Source organism: Neofelis nebulosa, chromosome 6 (assembly GCF_028018385.1).
Source record: "Neofelis nebulosa isolate mNeoNeb1 chromosome 6, mNeoNeb1.pri, whole genome shotgun sequence".
Taxonomy (NCBI): Eukaryota; Metazoa; Chordata; class Mammalia; order Carnivora; family Felidae; genus Neofelis; species Neofelis nebulosa.
The window spans coordinates 74,633,706-74,655,489 of NC_080787.1; the positions used below are offsets into that span (position 1 = coordinate 74,633,706).

The 21,784-nt window shown below is 34.1% G+C and overlaps 1 protein-coding gene across 4 annotated transcripts in view; it reads right to left on the bottom strand.

Moving 5' to 3' along the window:
* PHIP (pleckstrin homology domain interacting protein) overlaps positions 1-21,784 on the bottom strand; it is a 150,645-nt gene that overhangs the window by 123,828 nt on the left and 5,033 nt on the right. For all 4 annotated transcript variants that reach the window (XM_058734526.1, XM_058734524.1, XM_058734525.1 and 1 more), the window contains exons 5-6: positions 11,272-11,422; positions 11,086-11,184 (exon numbers count right to left, since the gene is read on the bottom strand). In XM_058734526.1, the coding sequence (XP_058590509.1) occupies positions 11,086-11,184; positions 11,272-11,422 (250 nt within the window). The remainder of the gene's footprint in view (positions 1-11,085; positions 11,185-11,271; positions 11,423-21,784) is intronic.

The following is a 21,784-nucleotide window of genomic DNA, read 5'->3' on the forward strand; positions in this document are numbered from 1 at the left end:
AAAAAATTTAAAAAAAATCTAATGACAGAAAAAGTCTTATCTGCTTCAAATAATGTGGGTAAATGTCAAAATACAATATAATTACTAAAGTGGGGAGAAAAATGGCTATAGAACACTATTATGAAATAACGGTTTGGAAAATAATGGCTAATATTTACTGAGTGCTTTAGTACATACCAGGCATCTTACATTGATTCTCATTTAATCTCACCCGTCTTTTAAGGCAGATACTATTATCTCCAAGAAGGGGATATTCCTTACCAGCAAGGAAACTGAAAGATAAAATTTAACTTTCCCAGAGGTGAAGTCCAAGGTTGAATTCAGGCATCTACTCCCAAGAGCGCACTCTTACCATGGTGGTTAGGTAAACAAATATTAGAAAAAAAAAATGACTGAAAGGAAATATGCCAAAGCAGTAATAGCAGTTAACCAGTGACAATGACTGCTGTTTGAACTGTTCTCTGATTTCCAAGTTTCCTCTACTGATTATTTCCTCTATTCATTCTGATTAATTTTAATTAAATAAAGTATAGCTCAGTCTGTCTCAAGGAACTCAAAAGAGCAATATGACAAATCTAAACTGTCTGAAGAGATTAACTTAAATTCAAAACCTGAGAAAAACACGCCCAAGGATAAAGATGCAAAGCATTTAAATTTATTTAAGCATAAAAAAAGAACCGTTAAGACTAAGCATACCGAAGCATCAGAATTGTATACTATAAAACAGACAATAACCACTGTCTATATGACAATGAATTGAATGATAAGACTACAAAGAATTTACACCTGGTTTGATTCAAAAGCCATAAAATAATACAAAGCACCATTAATTTTGTTTGTAAGTTTTGTTTCTAAAATCTTTCCCAATAAAATTTTAAAGTAAAAGAGAAATATATCAAAGACAGTGTAGGTTCAATTTTATTTGGGAAGGAATCCTATAAGAAAGAACTTTAAAAAAATTTTTTTTTTCAACGTTTTTTATTTATTTTTGGGACAGAGACAGAGCATGAACGGGGGAGGGGCAGAGAGAGAGGGAGACACAGAATCGGAAGCAGGCTCCAGGCTCCGAGCCGTCAGCCCAGAGCCTGACGCGGGGCTCGAACTCACAGACCGCGAGATCGTGACCTGGCTGAAGTCGGACGCTTAACCGACTGCACCACCCAGGCGCCCCAAGAAAGAACTTTTAACATTAATTCACCATAGAGCCACAATTGATAAGCTTGCCACAATTCTCCTGAGGTTACTAATATAGACATTAGTAGGGAATAACAACCAAATGTTCATAATTTGAGGGCCACAGATAATCTGGAAAATAATTCAACACAAACTGGCTTATTTCTACATCATCATCTGATCTTTGTATCATTCTGCACCAGTAACTAGCAACTAACCAACACGAGAACAAGGCAAATAAATCACCGTTAACTATAATGAACAAAATTCCCAACTTTAGTTTTATAGTAAAAGGGGTCTGTAACATTACAAGGACAATCCTGTAAACAGCTTTTGGTCCACAAAAAAGGAAAGACAGAATAGAAAAGTAAAATAATCACCTGGGCAACACAGCACCCAGGAGAGCGTCTCTCTTTATTTTACTACTCTAACTAAAATAATTAGTATGCACAGTAGCTACCCTCCAAATCTCTACATAGTCAATTTGGTGTTTAGTTGTACCTCCCATATGAAAGACATCACGTTTTTAAGATTTAACAGATACCACAAAGACAAATAAGCTCTAAAAAGGAGAGCACAAATACTAAAATAAAATACAGAAAGTAAAGAGATGATTCCAAGAGTTAAGCAAAAAAATCTCATGAACCAAGTACATAAGCACAAACAAAACAAACCCCCAAAACAGACATTACAACTACAAGGATTCAAATTTACTAGAATTGTAAAATTACTTGATTTGTATTATTCCTCCTCTTTTCTTTCTTGGAAACTAGTCTGATGGTATTTCAACCATAAAACTTTTAAATGTTTTTATAGTAATTTTAATAAAAATTCATTTTTTAAAGCTATATAGTTTTATGCCAAACATTTTAATCATTTAATTTTAAATTAACAAACATTTATATAGCACCTATATGGGCCAAGTATGGACTAAGGGATGTAACGGAGAAAGAAAACGCACAGTACTTACCCTCATGAAGACTGTAGTCTAGCAGGGAAGACAGATGTGAAACAAGGACTTATAACAAGAAGTGTCAGCAAAACAAAAAAAAGGTTCAGAAAAACCTTAAAATATACAGCAGAGGGCCCTAAATATATGGCAGGGGAGGGAAGGGGTTGCATATCAGTGAGTCAGGCTTTTCTGAAAAACAGACATTTAAACTAAGACCTGAAAGTGGAACAAAGAATGTTGGTGGGAAGGGAGCATATTCTAGGTTGAGGCAAGAGCATGTGCAATGGTCTGAGGCTGGAAAGAACATGGCACTCAAACTATATAAGGAAGTAGGTATGGCTAGCACACAGAGCACACTGGGTAAAGCGTCAAGAGAAGAGATGGGAAGGTAGGGCAGACTCCAGAATGTTTTGTAAGCTATGGTAAGGCATTCTGGACTATTTCCCCCAAATTAGGAAGTTAAAGGTTATTAAGGAGAAAGAAGTGGGAATTACGTAAGATTTGCTTTGGGATAACCGACTGCCATTTTATCTCTTGACCACAATGAGAACAGATCACAAGGAATATGGCTAAAAGCAAAAGCTGATTTTGCAAAAGAAATCAAAGGGCTCAAAAAACAAAATTTCATTTTAAAATAGAATGTAATCAGTTTGCCAACAAGACTGTTAATAATGCTTTCTCAAGGAACTGAATTATTTTCTCTCAAATTAAGTTATTTATATGGAAAGAGATAAACTTGAAACAACATACCATGTTTCAATCTTTCTAAAGTTCACATTCTGAATTCAAAGGCTCCTATACCCAAATCAATAAAATGGACACAAGTGGTACAAGGCTAATGCATAAAGAATTTCACAGAGAAGGCAAAACGGTGCTAAATAAATGTGACATAAAGTTAAATGCATATTTCAGAAAAACACAACCAGGGATAATTGACTTGGTCACTACCTCTTCTTTTTTTCAGCTTCTTTGATAAAGTTGGGGTATCTTGCAATGTTGTTATGAAAAGCAAATGAGACAACATGTTCTATAAACTCAAAGGTATTATATACTACCACAATATTGACTTTGAACAATCAAATCTTCATGTTGTAAAATTAAATCTTACTAACCACAGTTTTTCTTTTACTTTTTAAAAGACTTTATGGGACTTCATTTTTTCCCCTTCATCTTCCTTATGGAGCTGAACAAACTGCTGCTCTCTTCATATAAATATCTATTCAGCCTGATCATGGATTTCCTAGTTTCAAGATGTCTAGGAAGATGTTCAATTCCTTGCTTTTTTTTTTTTTTTGGTTTAAAAATTTTTATGTTATTTTTAATTTTTAAAATGTTTATTTTTGAGAGAGTGAGCAAGCGAGCATAGGGAGGGTCAGAGACAGAGGGAGACACAGAATCTGAAGCGGACTCCAGGCTCTGAGCTGTCAGCACAGAGCCTGACATGGGGCTCGAACTCACAAGCTGTGAGGTCGTGAGGTGTGAGATCATGACCTGAGCCAAAGTCAGACATTTAACGGACTCAGCCACCCAGGCGCCCCTAAAAAATTTTTTTTTAATGTTTATTTCTGTGAGAGAAAGAGACAGTGCAAGCGGGGAAGGGACAGAGAGAGAGGGGGGAAGACATGGAACCTGAAGCAGGCTCCAGGCTCCAAGCCGTCAGCACAGAGCCCAATGCGGGGCTTGAACTCTTGGACCGTGAGACTGTCACCTGAGCCGAAGTCAGACACTCAACCCACTGAGCCACCTAGGTGCCCTAGAAAACGTTCAATTCTTAACTTCAAAATTCAAAATAAAAAGTCAGAGACTTTATGAAGAAAATAAGATAATTTGCTTCACTTAAACAGATATGAAATTCAACATCAAAGTAAACAATCTGGAAAAATATGGGACACAAACTAAAAGGGGGTAATGAAAGGCTAGTGCTTCCTAATTACTACTGACACTGCTTGCCAGACACAGTACAACAAGAGGGCAGGGGGCACAGATGATACCTCTCATCACATCTATGACCTTAAAAAGAATTTCTTCTCATTATTAACAAAAGAAAATAAAACACAGCTACAAGAGCAACAATTTGAACTCACCTAAGTAAACTGTCATTCTTCAAAGTGTTTCCCTTTTTCTGGTCAATCATAAATTTGAAAAGAAATTTAAGCAAAAGAAAAAAATAAATAATAATGTCTATTTTATATATTTGGCACTTTGGCATAATGAACATTAGCTTTATTTCCCTTAAAACAAAAATGCAATACATCTTAGGAGTCTCTCACAGTTACCTATTCTTAGAAGGCAAAACAAGGAAGTAGAGAGGCGGAGGGAGGAGAGGAAGGGGAGCAAGGAAGAGAATTAAAATAACAAAAACCTGTGCCAAATGGAAATATGAATGTCATTCTGAACTTTTCTTGTCCCACCTCATTCATTAATTACATCAATTACCTACTTCCTCTTCATTTAATATTTACTAATGCTGAGGAATTGGGTCCATAAGGAGCAATAAAATATAATCTTTATCCTCCAAGCCCTAACAGTACAGTAGAAAAAAACAAAGGTAAATAAATATCATTCAAGGGACAGATTAAAAAACAGAAACCAAGACCAAAAAATAAAAATCCAAAAAATATAGCTAAGTCAGAAATGATTAAACAACACAAATTATAAAACTACTAAGATTAGAAAAATAGAAGAAAATGAGTTCTGAAAGAGAAAATGGTTACTGAGAAAATAGGTCAAAATGAATGTATTTAAATAAGTGATGAATAGATGCCTAACTTAGGATAAAGTATGGACTGAGGTAAAAAAGGTAAAAAACTTAACAGAATATGAGGTAAAGAATACATGAACAGGAAAGAAACTACAGATTATTATTATAATCTTACAAATTACTGAATTATATGTCAAATGTTAAATTATATGTTAAATCTTACAGATTTATAACATACAATGTTATTAATACTTATGTAAGAAACATGGTTACATGAGGAAAAAATTAATTCTAACCTCCAGATCTCAGCCCAGTGCCAAATTATGTTAAAAAACTACCAACTGTAGGGGCGCCTGGGTGGCGCAGTCGGTTGAGCGTCCGACTTCAGCCAGGTCACGATCTCGCGGTCCGTGAGTTCGAGCCCCGCATCAGGCTCTGGGCTGATGGCTCGGAGCCTGGAGCCTGTTTCCGATTCTGTGTCTCCCTCTCTCTCTGCCCCTCCCCCGTTCATGCTGTCTCTCTCTGTCCCAAAAATAAATAAAAAACGTTGAAAAAAAAAATTTAAAAAAAAAACAAAAACTACCAACTGTAGAATAAGTCAAATATTGGAAATGTGGCAAAACAGCACAGTAAAAATAGAAGGGGAAAAGACCCTTTTCTTTAAAAGTACTCAAGATTTACTAGCAAAATAATGCATTAAATGAGAATTACACGAAGAAAGGGCAAAAAGTTACATTTAGTGTAGTCTACATTGTGCATACATAGTCACTTTGCTATCTCATTTAAGTTTCCAAATTACCATATATGGTAAATTTCACCCCTATTTTACAAATGAGGAAGTTGAGAGGCTAAAATTTAAATAATTTGCCTAAGGCCACGCATCTAGACTAAAGCCGAGTCAAGATTTATAATCTAATTTTAAGCAAATCTTTGCTGCGTTTGTTCACACTAGTTTTCTCAGAAAAACTATAAATGTAGATGAGATCTAAAACTTCTTTTCATGCAAAAAGCTTCTTAATGTTAACTGCATGTTTGTGTAGCAAGGCTATTTTTCAAGGTAAAGCTTTCCTTACACTCACACAGAATGAGATTTCTCAATACTCCTTATCCTCACCCACCAAAACTGGAACTTTGCAGCAGAAGCAGCAAGTAAAATGACAGAAGCAACAAGCAGAACTACATAGGCAAAACAACAAACAAGATGAGATATGGAAAACCTAAACATAAAAAGTTTACTTGGCTAATATGGTAAATGTCAAAAAATATAAACAGGCAATTAGCAAAAGATTGTTTTACTTTATTACAACCTTTTCCACAAGATAAACATGCATTAAATGAATCCCCAAATTTAACTTTAAAAACAGCTTTAATGTACCTATGTCTCTTCTTTCCCAGCTTCCCTCCACTAATGTCATTTATTATTAAATTATGCCTATTAACATAGGCAAATACAGAGTAAATTATATCTGAAAATAGGCATAATATGGGTAAGGAGATTGGAGAAAGCACAACACCTGAGATCATAAGTATTTTTGAAAGTAAATCTGTTATTATGCCTAATACATGATCATGTATCTCTTCCATAGAAAATGAGTTAGGAGATAATGATAACAGATAAGTAGGACCTTTCTTTTCTTTTATTTCTCTCCCATTAAGACAGGTTCTAGAGGACTAGAAAGTAGCTGACTGCTTTGGTTCTCCTGTCCTGAGAATGAATTCCAGTTCAATTTTCACAATTTACATCAAGGACTAGGAGATACAAAGCAATCGGGATTTATAAAATAAAATAGGGTAAAGACACACTGAGATAAGCTCAATACCTGGTTCTTAAATGATACAGATATGGGTTTTTGACATCTCAAGTGTAATGAACTGATAATTCATTAATAAACCTTAATTTCTTAAAAACCAGCTTCTGAGGTTTTCCCTTAATTCAATGATATCCTTGGACCAAGTCTCTCTCTTGGCTATTCCAACCATCTATTCCAATTTTCACCCCCTATACACTGCTGAATTTTTTGAGTCCCACTCCAGTTCATCAATTACCAACTGCCTCTTCATTTAACGTTTACTAATGCCGAGGAGTTGGGTCTATAAAGAGCAATGAAACATAATCTCTAACCTCCATGTCCTAACAGTATAGTAGAAAAAGAAAAGGAAATAGACACAACTATGTGACAAAAGCTATAGAAGAGGTAAGTATAAGCAGACATTTAAAGTTTAAAGGATGAATATTCATAGAACTAACAAAAAAGAGAGACACTGCAGACAGAAATAAAACGTGCAGAGACAAAGGGTTAAGGGTTTAGTTGACTGTTAAGAACTGCCAAGGAGTTGTACAAAACTAGAGTACAGGTAGAGGCGAGGAAAAGGCGGGAAGATGGGAAAAGGTCAGTCTTATGAGCAACATTACATGGTTAAAACTATTCAAAGTCAATGAGGGAAAGGAGGCATGATAGGATCACACATGCCTTTTACAACTTTTAGAGTTCTCAACTGGAGACAATTTTGCCCCAGGGACATTTGGGAACATCTGGAGATATTTTTTGGTTGTCACAATTCCAGGGGCAGAAGGTGGGAAATGCTACTAGCATTTACTGGGCACAGGCAGGGATGCTGATAAAACACCCTACAATGCACAGGGCAGTAGCCTACAACAAACAATTCTCTGGCCCAAAATATAAACAATGCCAAAGTTACAAAACCTTGATTTAGAGCTAAATCCTAGGGCACAGGAATAAGACTAGAGGCAAGGGATCAAGTAGCCTGTAAGTTCAAGGAGAGCAAAGGTCAAGCATGTTCTTATTTATCCTAAAACTCCAGATGCTAGCCCAATGCCAGATATAATGAATGCAGAGAGATTCAGTAATTACTTTGTAAGTGAATGAATGATGTTACAGCTCCAGGCAAGAAGTACCAAGGCCTCAAATGTGGCTATTGCAATGGTAATGAAAAACAGACTCAAGAGATTAGAATAAAATACATGTGCCTTATTTACTAAATGAATGTTAAGAAATGAATTAAGAAGTCTAACTCCCAGGCTTGGAATAACAAGTTTCACAGGGTTAGAAGTTCTATTTTACACATTTTAAAGTTTCAGACAAATGTGAAATACTCAAATTGAGAAGTACAAAAGTTTACATATAGTCTGCAAAAATCTAAGAAAGGAAAATCCAATTTATCACCACACTTATCTTACATGATCTTCTGAGTTACAAGAGAAAGTTCATTTAAAAAAAAAAAAAATCTTAAATTCCTAAGTGCAGTTTGGTAACCTGGAACAAGAAAAGACAATTAACAGAAAACCTTGGTGAGATATGAATAAGATCTGGTGTTTAGTTAATAATAGTGTCCCAATGCTGGTTCTGTAGTTTGGAGAAATGTACCAGGTAATAAGATTACAACATTAGGAAAAACTGCACAGGGTGTATAAAAGGAACTGTGAACTATCTGTGCAACTTTTCAGTAAATAATTTATTTCCAAGTTAAAAGTTTATTTTTAAAACTTCTGTATCTCAAATGTTTCAAAATTTAAATATCTAGATGTATATTAAACATTTAAATCCATAGTTTATGAAAAGTTAAAATGTTAAGGTTTTTTCCTTACGTCCCTTTTTACTTGGTAGTATTACATAGATCAAGGAAAGAGCAAAGAAAATCTTTAAAAGTAGCTAGACAGAAAATAGCAAAGAGGAATCAACAAAAGAATTAAGTCAGTACTACAAATGTTCATATTAAAAAAAAAAAAATCTTCTAACCCATACTCTGCGATAACGTAAAATGATACACCTTATCACCATGCAGGCCAAAAGCTTGATGAACTTTTCTTTCCACTTCCATCCTATTCCCAATTTTGTAGCAGTCACAAAACATTCAAGACTGTCACCAAGGTGAACTGAAAAGAGATGATACTAAACTATGACTATAATAAATAGACTCATTTTTAGTCCAGCTTTTTTTCTTTGGGAACTTAAAAAACTATATGCAAATACGAAAAAGCAGGTAAAATTGGCATTATAATAGTTACTTTTTTAAATACAAAGAACTAGTATTTTCCTGAAAATACAAATGGAAGAAAAAAGCATTCATCTTAACCCTTATGAAATTAAGTCTTTCAGAAAGGTACAAAAATTACCAGCTTGGTAATTAATTCTGATACCTGAATATACCAGTTGCATTACTCTGCTGTAACAAAAAACTCAAGACATTTTGGTCATATTACCTACATCCATGTCAGCAATATTTACTGATCTGACCATGAGACTTAACACCAATTTTCTTGAATAGCCAAATGCTACGACTTGAAAGTTTAGCTTACTGAAAATAAGACACAGCATAATGGAGTCAGGCTGGTTTCATGACTCACTAAACGTGTAACCTTGGTCAAAATGCCGACGTTTTCCTTGACTCAATTTCCTTCTCTATAAAGTAAGAACAATTCCTCCTATAGACCATTTAGGTTTTAAAAGAGAATATAAATGAAAAATGCTTTGAGTACTGCCTGGCACATAGTAATTACTCACATAGGAAACGTTAAGATGAAAGTTATGTACCGTCAATCATTCTTGCACTTGCATTGCCTACCACAGGGCTACGTGACAATGTGTTGAAAGAATAACATAACACATTCTCTTTACTATACAGACCTGTAGTTTTTCAAAGAGAGGATAAACTTCTCCCTACCAGTGAAACTCCTTTAATATTTTACCTTCCCCTTCTTTCAACAAAACCATTTTGCCCCTAGTATAATTTTCTAAGTGCAAATATACTCTAGTGTCTCAAATCCTTTGTTTTAATAGTTGTTCTTTATATATAGATAATAAATAAATATCATTATGTAACCAAGACAATATACTGAAAAAAAAAAATTATCCACGATTGTCTGCCATACAAATGTCACATAGGATACCTTTGGAAAATAGGTCAGTGAAAACAAACCAGAATACATCACAGAGACAAAAAGATAGAAATCGTAAAAAAAGAGGTGATAGAGAAGATAAAGTAAGGGAGTCTAGTATGTGTTCAACTGGAGTCCCAAAGGAGAGAGAATGGAGCAAAGATGACATTTTAAAAGATAATATTTGAGAATTTTCCAGTGCCAGTAAAAGACATTACAGATTCAAGAAACCTAATGGATCTCAAACAAGAAAAATAAACCCCACAGACACCAAGGCATATCACAGACAAACTGCAGAAAATCAGCAAGATTTCCAAGCAGCAACAGTTAGGAGATTTAAACTCACATATATCAATAATTATACATACAGAACAAAATGCCTTACATAAAACATAAAGACTGCCATACTATATTTTTAAAAAGCCACTTCTTTGCTATTTTTAAGAGATACGGGAAATGAAAGGACGCAAAAAGGTTAATAGTAAAACAGTGAAAAAAAGATATACCATATAAATCTTAAGCAAAAGGCAGAACTGCAATGTTGATGATCAGTATAAGTATCCAGAAAAGGAAGAAGTAAGTACGATTTGGATAGGTGGGAGAGGGAGAATAACGCTCCTGGATAGGCAAAAGGGTGGGGGTGGGAGAAAAGGCTATGACTAAAATATGAAAGTCTCTGAAAATTAGAAGTTTAGATTGGTGCTAGAGGAAGTATGACACCATTAAAATACCTTAAACAACCTCTTTATACTACCTTGAGTAGAAGGACAACACAGCAAGGGTAGAATTAAAGAAGATTAATATTACAGTATTCTAAGTATGACCCGGAAGGGAAAGAGGGAGAAGACACTGAAAGCAAGACTGGTTTGGAAATGCTACAGTAATCCAGAAGACCAAGGACCAGATAGAAGAGACAAGGGATGAATCTAGGAGGTATTTCAAAAGGAAGACCTATCTGCATCAGTTTTCCTTCTTTGAAATTTTAAAGGCAGAAAAATACACTATGCTTTATAAAAAAAATAACTGAACTATTTTTGTTTTCCACCATCGTAACTAATGTGTATTGTGATACAGTCACCCACAAAATCAATCTAATACATTTTAGGAAAACAGTTTTTCTGTAAAAATAGAATATCAATAAGCTAGTTAGCCTACATTACGTACAATACATACAATCCATAATTACGTATCATGACTTCACTACTAAGATCACTGACATAGTAAAAAGAAATGATAGCTTTTTCCTTACTTGAATGCTAATGCACATAATATGAAATTCTCTTGAAGTAACTAAAACATTTTTATATTCAAAAGCTCTTTACCAAGAGGATATCAACTTGGTAATGAACTCAAACAACTCACCAATGCTGGGTGGGCTACCATAGTTAATTGGTGACTCAGGTGGTCTTCCACAATGCAATGCAGCCAGAGCAGATCCTTTCCACACAACATGCTTGCAGCCTATTAAACACACATATTTTTATGGATCCAAAGGTAGGACACATACACAAAAAAGAATGTCTAAATCCTATTACAAATTGTTCATACTTTTATTTGTGCGTAGCAAGGACTGTCTTCCAGCTCCTAATAAAGTTTGTACTCCAGGAACGCTTTGTGGAATTTCTTGTTCAAGAAGAGGTCCTAGCCGATGACATATTTGCAGCAAGTGATCAGGTGCTAAATGTCTGTAATACTTCACCTATTATGTGAAAGACATATAAAATACTTGCTAAATAAAGTGATACAGTTCTTTGTAATAAATAAAATATACTTTAAAAAACAGAATAATTTGTTCTGGCTAGTCCACATTTCATTTTACTTGGGGTCAAAGTTCATGTTTGTTCTGTTCAACCACCTAACTCACAGAATAGTTACCCCAACCATCATTTACTTCAGTGAGGAGAAAAACTGCTAAAGAATTAATGTAACCTAAATATAGCAAGTTATAAATTAGCAGATTCTAGTCAATGCAAATACTGACTGAAGAAAAACTATACAGCATTATAACCTAAAATGATGTTTAAATTTTAATTTTCAAAAGCTTCAAACAAGTCATCCAACTACAAAATATAATAAATGTTTTGAATCTTTTACATAAGGAATATCTCCAGAATAATTAAGGACAAAACAAAAAAAAACCCGATAGTTCATGTACTCATCACAAAATTTAAAAACAATTATATAGCCTCTATGATGAATTTTGTAATTCACAAAAAACCTTAGAAAGGCCAAACTGCAACTACTGATTTAACTAAGCTTCGACTATAAAATAAATCTACCTACCACAAAAAGTTTGGGCACTTTGGAACAACTTCAAAACACTGTTTAATTTATGATAGCATTTGAAACCAAGATATGAAATTCTAATATTTTTATTATCCATCCTGAAAGTCTTTTAGAAGAATCTAAAGAGAATTACAGAAAAAAAGTATACTATTTTATCATTTCATGATTAGGGTATCAAGTTATAAAAAATTTGTCAATGTACCACCTAAATATTATAGTTCAGCTGTTCTCAAAGTGAGTTCTGGGAACTCCTGAAGGTTCCTAAAGTAAAAGTCATAAATAATACTAATATATTATCTTTCTTTTTCACTTTCTCATGGTGGATTTTTCCAAAGGTCAAGTGGCATGTGATATCACAACAGACTAAATGAGGCTGCAGATATAAGAAACCTATTAAGCCAGACATTAAACATCCCTGAAAATGTAAAACAATGCCACTCTTCAAAACTTTTAGAAAACTGTTATAAAAAATGTTAATCAACATGAAGTGAGTTTATTATATTTAAATGAATAAAATATTTTATAATCTACCTTAATTTTTAAATCATATCAACAGATAATTCCATGTAAACAAAGAAAGTTCAGTAATTTTTATTAACATAAAGCGGTTCTGAGGCCAAGTGTTTGAGAAATGCTACTCAAGTACACACGGTAATGGCACTTTTAATATGAATTCCTTATAAGATTGATCTGGGGAGGGAAGTGAAGGGTTAAATCATTTCATTCCATCTTGCAGTATCTGTTATACCCAAACTATAGAAGAACATGAATGGTGTTTTTATAAAGTTAGCTACTATTCATCCTTCTAAGCTGAAGCCAATTAAGAGAAACCAACCTACTTTTTATCATAATACATTCCTGTCATAGAGACAACAGAGAGCCATACTGTTACACTGACAATTTAAAATAATACAGTGTGTGGCATATAGTAGATGGTCAGTAAGTACTAGTGGAATGAAGGATGGCAGAAAAGAGGTCCCAATACAAACTATATATACTATATTATGTACCTCTGAAAAATCCTGAGATAAATGTTTGATTTTAATACAATTTCCTAAACTTATTAAGCTATGATTCCTTTTCCCTAATATCACCATCTTGACTCAAAACATACTTTTTCAAACACTAAGGTGATTAGCTAAGCAAAAAAAAAAAATTAGAAGAAATTACCAAATATGAATTTTTAAAATTATATTTAATCTTCCCTAATTTGCTTAAAAATAAAATTTAAAGGAAAAAGCCTAGAATATTTAGAGTCCCTTCTAGTTCTAAATTGTATATCATTATTCTAATGTGCTTTCTTTAAACTAATCAAAATTTCTTTTAAAAATTTTATTTTAACCATAAAGTTCATTACTTAATAACTTTAGTTTTGTGATTATCCTGTTTTGGAGTCATTTTGCAAGACTCATTTCAGGTAGTGAACCTGAATATCTTTATTGCAGAATTGTGTCTTTGAATAAAATACTATGAATCCACTTTCTCAGACTTAGTCTTCCCTTGGTGATTTAGTATATTCCAATTTTCCAAAATCAACTTTCACTTTAAAAGTCAGATACTTTCAGTTCTTAAAATCCTCAGGGGCTTTCTGGCTTTTGAAACTTTATACAAGCTGATCCGTCTGCTGGAAATCTTTTCTCTGCCCATCCACCTTCCCCAACTCATTCTCCTTCATGTCTCAGTCTATGCCTCACTGCCTTCTATGACCTACTACAATACCTCTGCCCCCCTTTTTTGGACATTCTATCTTTGTATTTCCATAGCACATTATACTCCTTCCCAAAATGTTCTTTTACCCCACTAACCAGAAGTCTGTAGTACTTCTATCATATTTTTCTTCATATATTTTGTTATCTAGACCTCAGTGAGAATCTAATCATAGCTATGATCCTCTTCCCCCCAAACAACAACTCTATCTTGCCCTGTTTTGAAGGTTCCTAAGACCCCTGCAATATCCTAAGACTGCCGATTTACTTGTCCATGACCTACCTATATAGGTAAACACAGGCTTAGATCTCGTTCACTTGTTCTACCAGAGTTCTACCAGAGTCCAGCTCCAGACCCTATTTCTTCTCACTCAATACTTCCTACTTGGACAATTATTATACCAATGATTCCAAAATTTGTAACTGTAGCCTAGGCTTACACATCAAACTTCCTTAAAAGATATCTCTCTTTGGATCCCAAGCCCTCCTCAGCTCAACATATGCAAAATGAACTCATAATCCTCATGTCAACACTCACCTCCCAAAATGTTCTCTACCCTGACAAACGGCAACACTATCCATCCAGCCTCAAGTGAAAAAGTTGTATTTTTTACATTGCCCATTCCTCCATCTCCTTCCCAATATCCAAGTAGTCACCAAGTTCAATTGATTTTCCCTTCCTATTCTCCACAACAATCCAATTCACAATCATCGTTGCAATAAACCCCTATCCCTCCCACATCTACTCATGCCTCCAACCTCATTCGAATCTATAATCTCTTCTATCCCAGAGGTACTCTGTATACTGCAATCATAATGATCTCTCCAAAAGCTTTATCTGGTCAAGTCACCCTTACTTAAAACACTTCAGAGGGGCACCCGGGTGGCTCGAGTCAGTTGAGTGTCCGACTGTAGCTTGCAGTTCGTGGGTTTGAGCCCTGCACAGGGCTCTGTGCTAACCGCTCAGAGACTGGAGCCTGCTTCAGATTCTGTCTCCCTTTTTCTCTGCCCCTCCCTAGCTCACGCTCTGCCTCTCTCTCAAAAATAAACACTTATAAAAAATTTAAAAACACTTCAGAGACGGGGCGCACCTGAGTGGCTCAGTGGATTGAGCGTCCAACTTTGGCTCAGGTCATGATCTTGCAGTTAGTGAGTTCAAGAGATGTGTGGGGCTCTGTGCTGACAGCTCAGAGCCTGGAGCCTGCTTCAGATGCTGTCTCCCTCCCTCTCTGCCCCTCCCCCATTCACGCTCAGTCTCTCAAAAATGAATAAACATTAAAAAATAAATTAAAAAACAAAAACAAACACTTCAGAGACTTTCCTTGCTCTTTAGATATCCGACTCCTTAACATGGTCTACAAATCCTGAAAGGCACGTATGGTCCATTCATATTTCTCTACTTCATCTGGCACATTCTTAGTCCTACACGCTCCAGCCCCCACTTACCACATTTAGACACACTGGCCTTTTTTCAGGTTCTTTACCTGCACTCTCTGCTCTCAGGCTTTTCCCATGTGGCATACTCTCTACATTTCCCCACATTTCCTTGCCCAAACAACTCTTCAGTGTGCTTCAAATCTTCTCTTCAATGTAATCTCCCTAGTTTTCCTTTATCTTACCAGTCTAAATGTGTTATCTTGGGTACATACCCTTGGCAACTTTTTCTTAACTCATGTACCAGTTTGTTATTATACATCTAAAAGTTTAATAATTCAATGTTTTTCTTCTCAACTTCGCCATTAACTAAAAGAGTGTAAGAATCAAGTCTCTTTTTGGTCCAAACTGCATCACATACATACATACACACACACACACACACACACACACCCAATACATACTTATAAAAATAAATGAAAACTTTCTTTTGCTACCTTAAATCATTACTCTTAAGGAGTATTAATCCATGTCACTATGGTCAATAAAATGTAAAGACAAACACAAATTTTAAAAAATGAAAATGGTTCAAAAAATTAAAATGGCTCATATATGACTACACATATATGTGATTTTTAATTTTCAAATTAGTAAGATACCGTATCTTTAATATTAAGCTTTTTAGTTTGAATAAATTTTTATTTGTTTATACTAGTAAATAACTAAAAGGAAATTAAAATCAAAAGGGAAATCGGAAATGAGATTGTAATAAAATCCCTTAAACAAAATGTATATATTTGGATTCTTGGTAATGGTTTGTACACTATTATTTGGGAAAAACAAAACAACATCCTCAATTCTAATATACTGATTACTTTCCATGACCCATGTTGCTTTCAATTTCTTAAGACATTCAATGTATAAAAAGTATGATCAAATTATAAAGTTAAGGGTGATAAATATTAATAACACTATCTAGCTAACACATATTGACTACACTCTAAATGCTAGGCCTTGTGGTAAGTTGGTAAATTTTACATGTAAAAGCTCAGTTATTTTAATAACCCTAAGAGATATGAACTATTATTCCCGTTAATGAAGAAATTATTATACAATAATATAAAACAAGGTTCCCAAGATCACACACATTTAGTGGATGGCAGAGATGAGAATCAAACCAAGGCACTGTAACTCCAGCCCTCATTTACACTGCCTGTAGTACCTATTGCCTCAAATACATATATATCAATATAGAAGAAAGCTTAAAAATAGACATTCTGAATAGTTTTCAACACAGACATTAAACTACGCCGAAAAAGAAACATTCTAAAGTTCACTTTCAGTACTAAACAAATTAGCACAAAGGCACAAATTCCTACAGGTAAAGGGCGACACTTAAAACAACTAAGGATAGAGGGGCATCTGGCTGGCTCAGTAAGAAGAGTATGCGACTCTTGATCTCAGGTTTGTGAGTTCAAGCCCCACGCTGGGTGTACAGAGTAAATAGACAAAACTTTTTTAAAAAGATAAACAACTAAGGATGGAAAATAAAATTACAAAGATAGAGTGACAACCCTAAATACTCTCTCCTACTATGGTTATCTCCTACTATGGTTAAAGGAAATCAATGTGATCAGCCCTACTTTTCTCAATATTTCTAAGATTAAAATTTTAAACTCTTAAAGCTAGAAGGTACAAACAGATTAAACCATAAAATTTATGATTACTATCCTGAAAATAAGGAAAATGCACTATTTTTTAGCTGTGCTCCCCTTTTAAATTTTCATAAACATCTCATCTTCTCTCCTACTCAGATGCAAGAGCCTGATTTAAGGATGCAAACTCTGATGTCATCTCACTGAGATTCACTCTTACACCAGGGGGCTAGTCAGAGCTTTTTCAAACTTCTCATATCCCCACTCCCACCTCCAATCCCAAAAGAAAATCACTTGATACAGTAACAACAATCTTTGGGTTAAGGGTCCATAATTAATGGTTAAAACCTGAATTAAAGGTGTCCCTGTGTAAATATGTTAGGATATCTAGAACAGAGGTCAGCAAACATTTTCTGTGAAGGGTCGGATGGTAAATATTTTGGGCTTTGGAGGCGCCTATCAGTTGTACATACATATTTTTACCAACTCTAAAAATGTAATAACTTTAGCTTCGAGGCCTTACAAAAACAGGTTTCCTACACAATTTACCTGCAACCAACATAGTTTACCACCCCTGATCTAAACAATTCTTGGTTCTATCAACATTTCCACTAGCAAGGATAGCAGAATTCTGTGCAAGAGACAACTCTGCTCAAGCCTTCGCCCAAATCATAAACCTTTATCACCCCTTTTTCCAGCTGCATATTTAAAACATTTCTAGAATTGTCTATCACAATTTGAACAACAGGATCCTCTTCTGAAAATGTAAACTATAGCAAGGAAGGAGCAAGGAAAGACTGAGGTCTTTGAGTAGTTTACTCTCTTGCATCCCTGCCTAAAACTATCTGCTTCTGCTTGCTATGCTACTTCATATAAACAGCCGTTCTTCCCAGCCAAGAAAATTTTGACATTGTCAATGGAAATTACCGTTAAAAGGTAAATTTTATCAGTGGGAAGAAAATATAAAAAACTTGGAAGCCACTGCATTCCACCAGACATACTGTCATTAAGAATTCTACTCAATTTTTAAAGAAAAGGTCAGTAGTTTGATTGAAAGCTCTAAAGTCCAACAGTCTACGTTTAAACTTGCTGAGCGCGGGAAAACATTTATTCCACATCTCAATGTCCTCATCTACAAGACTGAGACTGCCAAGTCACCACCTTGGGAGGTAGTGATGGTAGCTGACATGGAGTTGTCTGTCATTTAAATTACACTTCACATTACATGCTCCATGTTGATCTTTCATGTTGAGAATCTTTCTAGACCTACGCAGGGAAAAAACATTTTGGAAACCATTTTAAGGACCTTTCCAAAATTAGGCAGATCAATACAATGAAACTACTTGATTTACCTATGAGATCTAGAAATATCAGTCCTTCCTCTAGCATATAATTTAAGAAGTCCCTATGAAAATAAGATCCACAAATATTTAGCACTACTAGGTCCTGAACACCTAATCTGTTCTAAAAATGTCAGTTTTTTCACGTTTTCTCAATTTTTTTCAAATCTGAAAGGCTAGTTACTTCTGCTCTCCACTATAGTTCTAAATTCTAAAAGGTCAGCTTAGTGAAATACAATTCTTATTTTTACAACTATTCTAACATATGAACAAAATCATAAATTTAAAAGCCCTATTTACCATTAATCATTCTGTAAGACCTATTTTTAAAACCAGATCTCAAATTCTCAAAACTTGAAACTTCTAATTATAAATCAACAGATTTACAAAATATAGGCTAAAATTACATCCACCATCTTTAAAACTAGTTTACATTTTCTGAGCAATTTTTTAAAAAATTGTGATAGCCTTCCACGTAGAAAATACACGGAATACTTACTTTGTGTCAAGTATTCTCAAAATTTATCTTCACAAGCAAATAAGATCAAGTATTTTCCCCATTTCACAGATATAGAAAACTGAAGTCCAAAGGTTACAGCTTCTTAAAAGTCATACATTTAGAAAATAGGAAAAATTAGTAATCAAACCCAAGGTCTCCTGATTCCAAGATTACTGTTATTTTCACTACGTTAGTTTCCTTCTCAAAACTTTAGTCCCTGCTCCACTGTCACACAGCTCTTAGGATTATACTCAATAGAACCTACATAAACATTTTTCGAGTCAAATCCTCTAATCTGGTAACTATTCTCACAAGGACTCTTTACATGCCTATGATTTCTTTGTAATTAGAAGTATAATAAAATTAATACGGAATCTTATTAAGTGTCAAAATTAATCTTGGTGGCCTATTTACCCTTAATTAACTGTCAATAAACATGCTTGAAAGACTGTCTTCTATTCACAATTTAATCAACCACCTAAGAATTCATTTAGATAATTCGGCTAGTATTATCAATACAAATCTTTTAAAGAATATTCATGATGCTCTTCCAAATTTTATTCATCACAATCCGACTATATTTTGCTACAAAAAAAAAAAAAAAACTTTATCAAGAATTTAGGTGTCCAGAAACTACAAAGGATTCTCTATAAAAATTAATTTAAAACACTACATGATAAAATTTAACTTTTTGAAATATTACATTTTGAAGTTTTGTTTTTAAATTAAATCATGTTTCCTAAGCAAAATTTGTACAGTTAAGAAATCCTCTTTAAAACATTATTTACTAAACTAGAATTTAAATTTCCAATTCGGGATTCTGTTGGAAAAGTCATCGTCTATTAATTTAAAGACGGAAAATTCTTAAACTATTCTTAAAATGTCAATATAAATACTCTTAAGAGAACGACTAGTTTCATTTTTAGTCATGTTTCAGTTTCAAACAGTATACTCAAAATAACTAACACCACACATACAATGGCAGTGAAGTTGTTTAAAAAAAAAAAAATGCATGTTTCTCCAAGTTGCCTAGAATTTAGTATTTCCTCAAAATCTAAACCAGAATCAAATGACACAAGGTAAATATTTCTTGCATTTCTACTATAACCTCTGCCAAGACAGGCTATGTGCCTGTTCTCTATCCCTGATAAAGATCAAATGGGTCATGCCACCATGATCACAGGCCACCTGGAGTCCAGAATACGTGCCTCCTGCTGCCATCATCCATGCTATCACGAATAACCTAAGCTATATTATAAACCTCATTCCATTTACAATTTAGTTTTAACTTAAACAGAAGGAGCATCAGATCATGTTGCTAACTACATATTCTTAGTATGAAAAACTTCTCATCCAACCAACCACCCTTTTCCTATCTGTCATCCCTGAGCTCAAATAGGCTGCTTCTGTGTGTGTAAGGCAAATAAAGATGGACCAGCATCATATCTGAAGATTGCCTTCTCTGTCACTACAGAGACCAAACGTTCTCACTTACATATTTCATTCTTCTATATCATAATTTTGATTTTTTAGTACACTGAATTCTCAAATTCCATAGAGAAAAAAAAGTATCATTTTCTCCAATCTGTTCTAAAATAGACTCTTCTATATTCCATATGCTCAGTAACATATACTTATCCATTCTAAGATAATTTATTAGTTTTCACAAATTACTCATAATTGTACCCATAACATAGCTTTTCACAAAGCAGAAATCGATAATCTTTACACATTTTAAATTTTTTTCTAAAATTTTAAATTTGGTTTGTATCATATAATAGCCTTTATTACTTTTAGATGTAATTATAAAAGCAACTTAAATACCCTAGAAGAAAAATACACTCATTTTAATGCCTGATTTTCTTGAATATAATTAAAAAGCCCATTAAAATGGATACTTAGTACTGTTAACTAACGTCCACTTTGCTTATTAGTATTACATATACTTTTCTGTGAATTCAGAAACTTAAACAGGGAAACTACAAGAATGAAATTAACCTGTCTGGTATTAATTGTCCAGAACAAGTTGTGTAGGATGCAATTTTATCTGTTACAATTCTGCAGTGACAATGACAGGTAACTATAATATTTGGGAAAAAGAAAAATGACTGCAGTAGACTAGATAAGGTGCTTCTACATAAAAGAAACAAAAACTTGTGATCTGACAAAGGAATTTTGAGTGGATTAAAAAATTGGCATTCATAGGATTAATTTAACCTAGTGCTCACTTAAAGATTAATTCAAAAAGTCTGTATTAAGCTCTGTTTAAAACATGTAACTTTAAACCAGACTGACAAAACACGAGCTCTCTGACAATTTCAAAAATACAAACCATTGTGAGGAGTTTAAATTATACAAATCTTTGAACAGAAGGAGACAGAAGCAACAGCCAAGTTCCCTTCACAAATCCCTAAATGTCATCTGACTACCAAAAGAAAAAGTTTCATGTATTCTCTAACCAGTTTTGGATACTTCAACTACCCAAACATTTTTTAATGTTAATTAGTCCACAAAAAACAGTCATAGAATCACTATACAGACCACCAAAATTTTTCTAGAATTCTAGCCACAGTGTTTTAAAAATTATTTACTTTTGGTATTTATTATACTTTTTTCTACCTTAGACTTAATTATTGGATCTACAATATAATTCTACCGATAGTATCTTCTGAAGTTTTAAAGCGGTCTTACGCTGCAGCTGCTATGTTCAGAAAATTATGCATACTTACTTCTCAAATAAAGATGTTTTTCTTGAACTTTAATGCATCATAAAACTATAATTGGAACCTTTAGTACCACGATTAAAGTCCTGATAATTGCAAACACAAACCTTTACGTTGTACTTGATTTGTGCCAGTCAGTTATCAGTCACCGAATCCTACAAAACAGGGCTATTTTTAGCCCATTTTACAGACTGGAAACAAGCTCCTGCAATACTATTCTGCCTCATTACAGTCATGTAAAACACCATTATGTAGTTGGCGATGGGATAATCCAACTCCTCCTTATGTTCAGGCCACTTTACAATCATTTGGGAGTATAAAGAATTTAACGGGTACTTTGTTTCCTTTAAAAATATTTGTAAATGCCTCCAACTTCTTAAAATAATGGTATATATACCAACAGAATAACTGCATAGATAAGAAAGGATCAAGTTTTGCCCATTTCAGCCCTTCAGCATGTTTCCCTAACATGTTAACT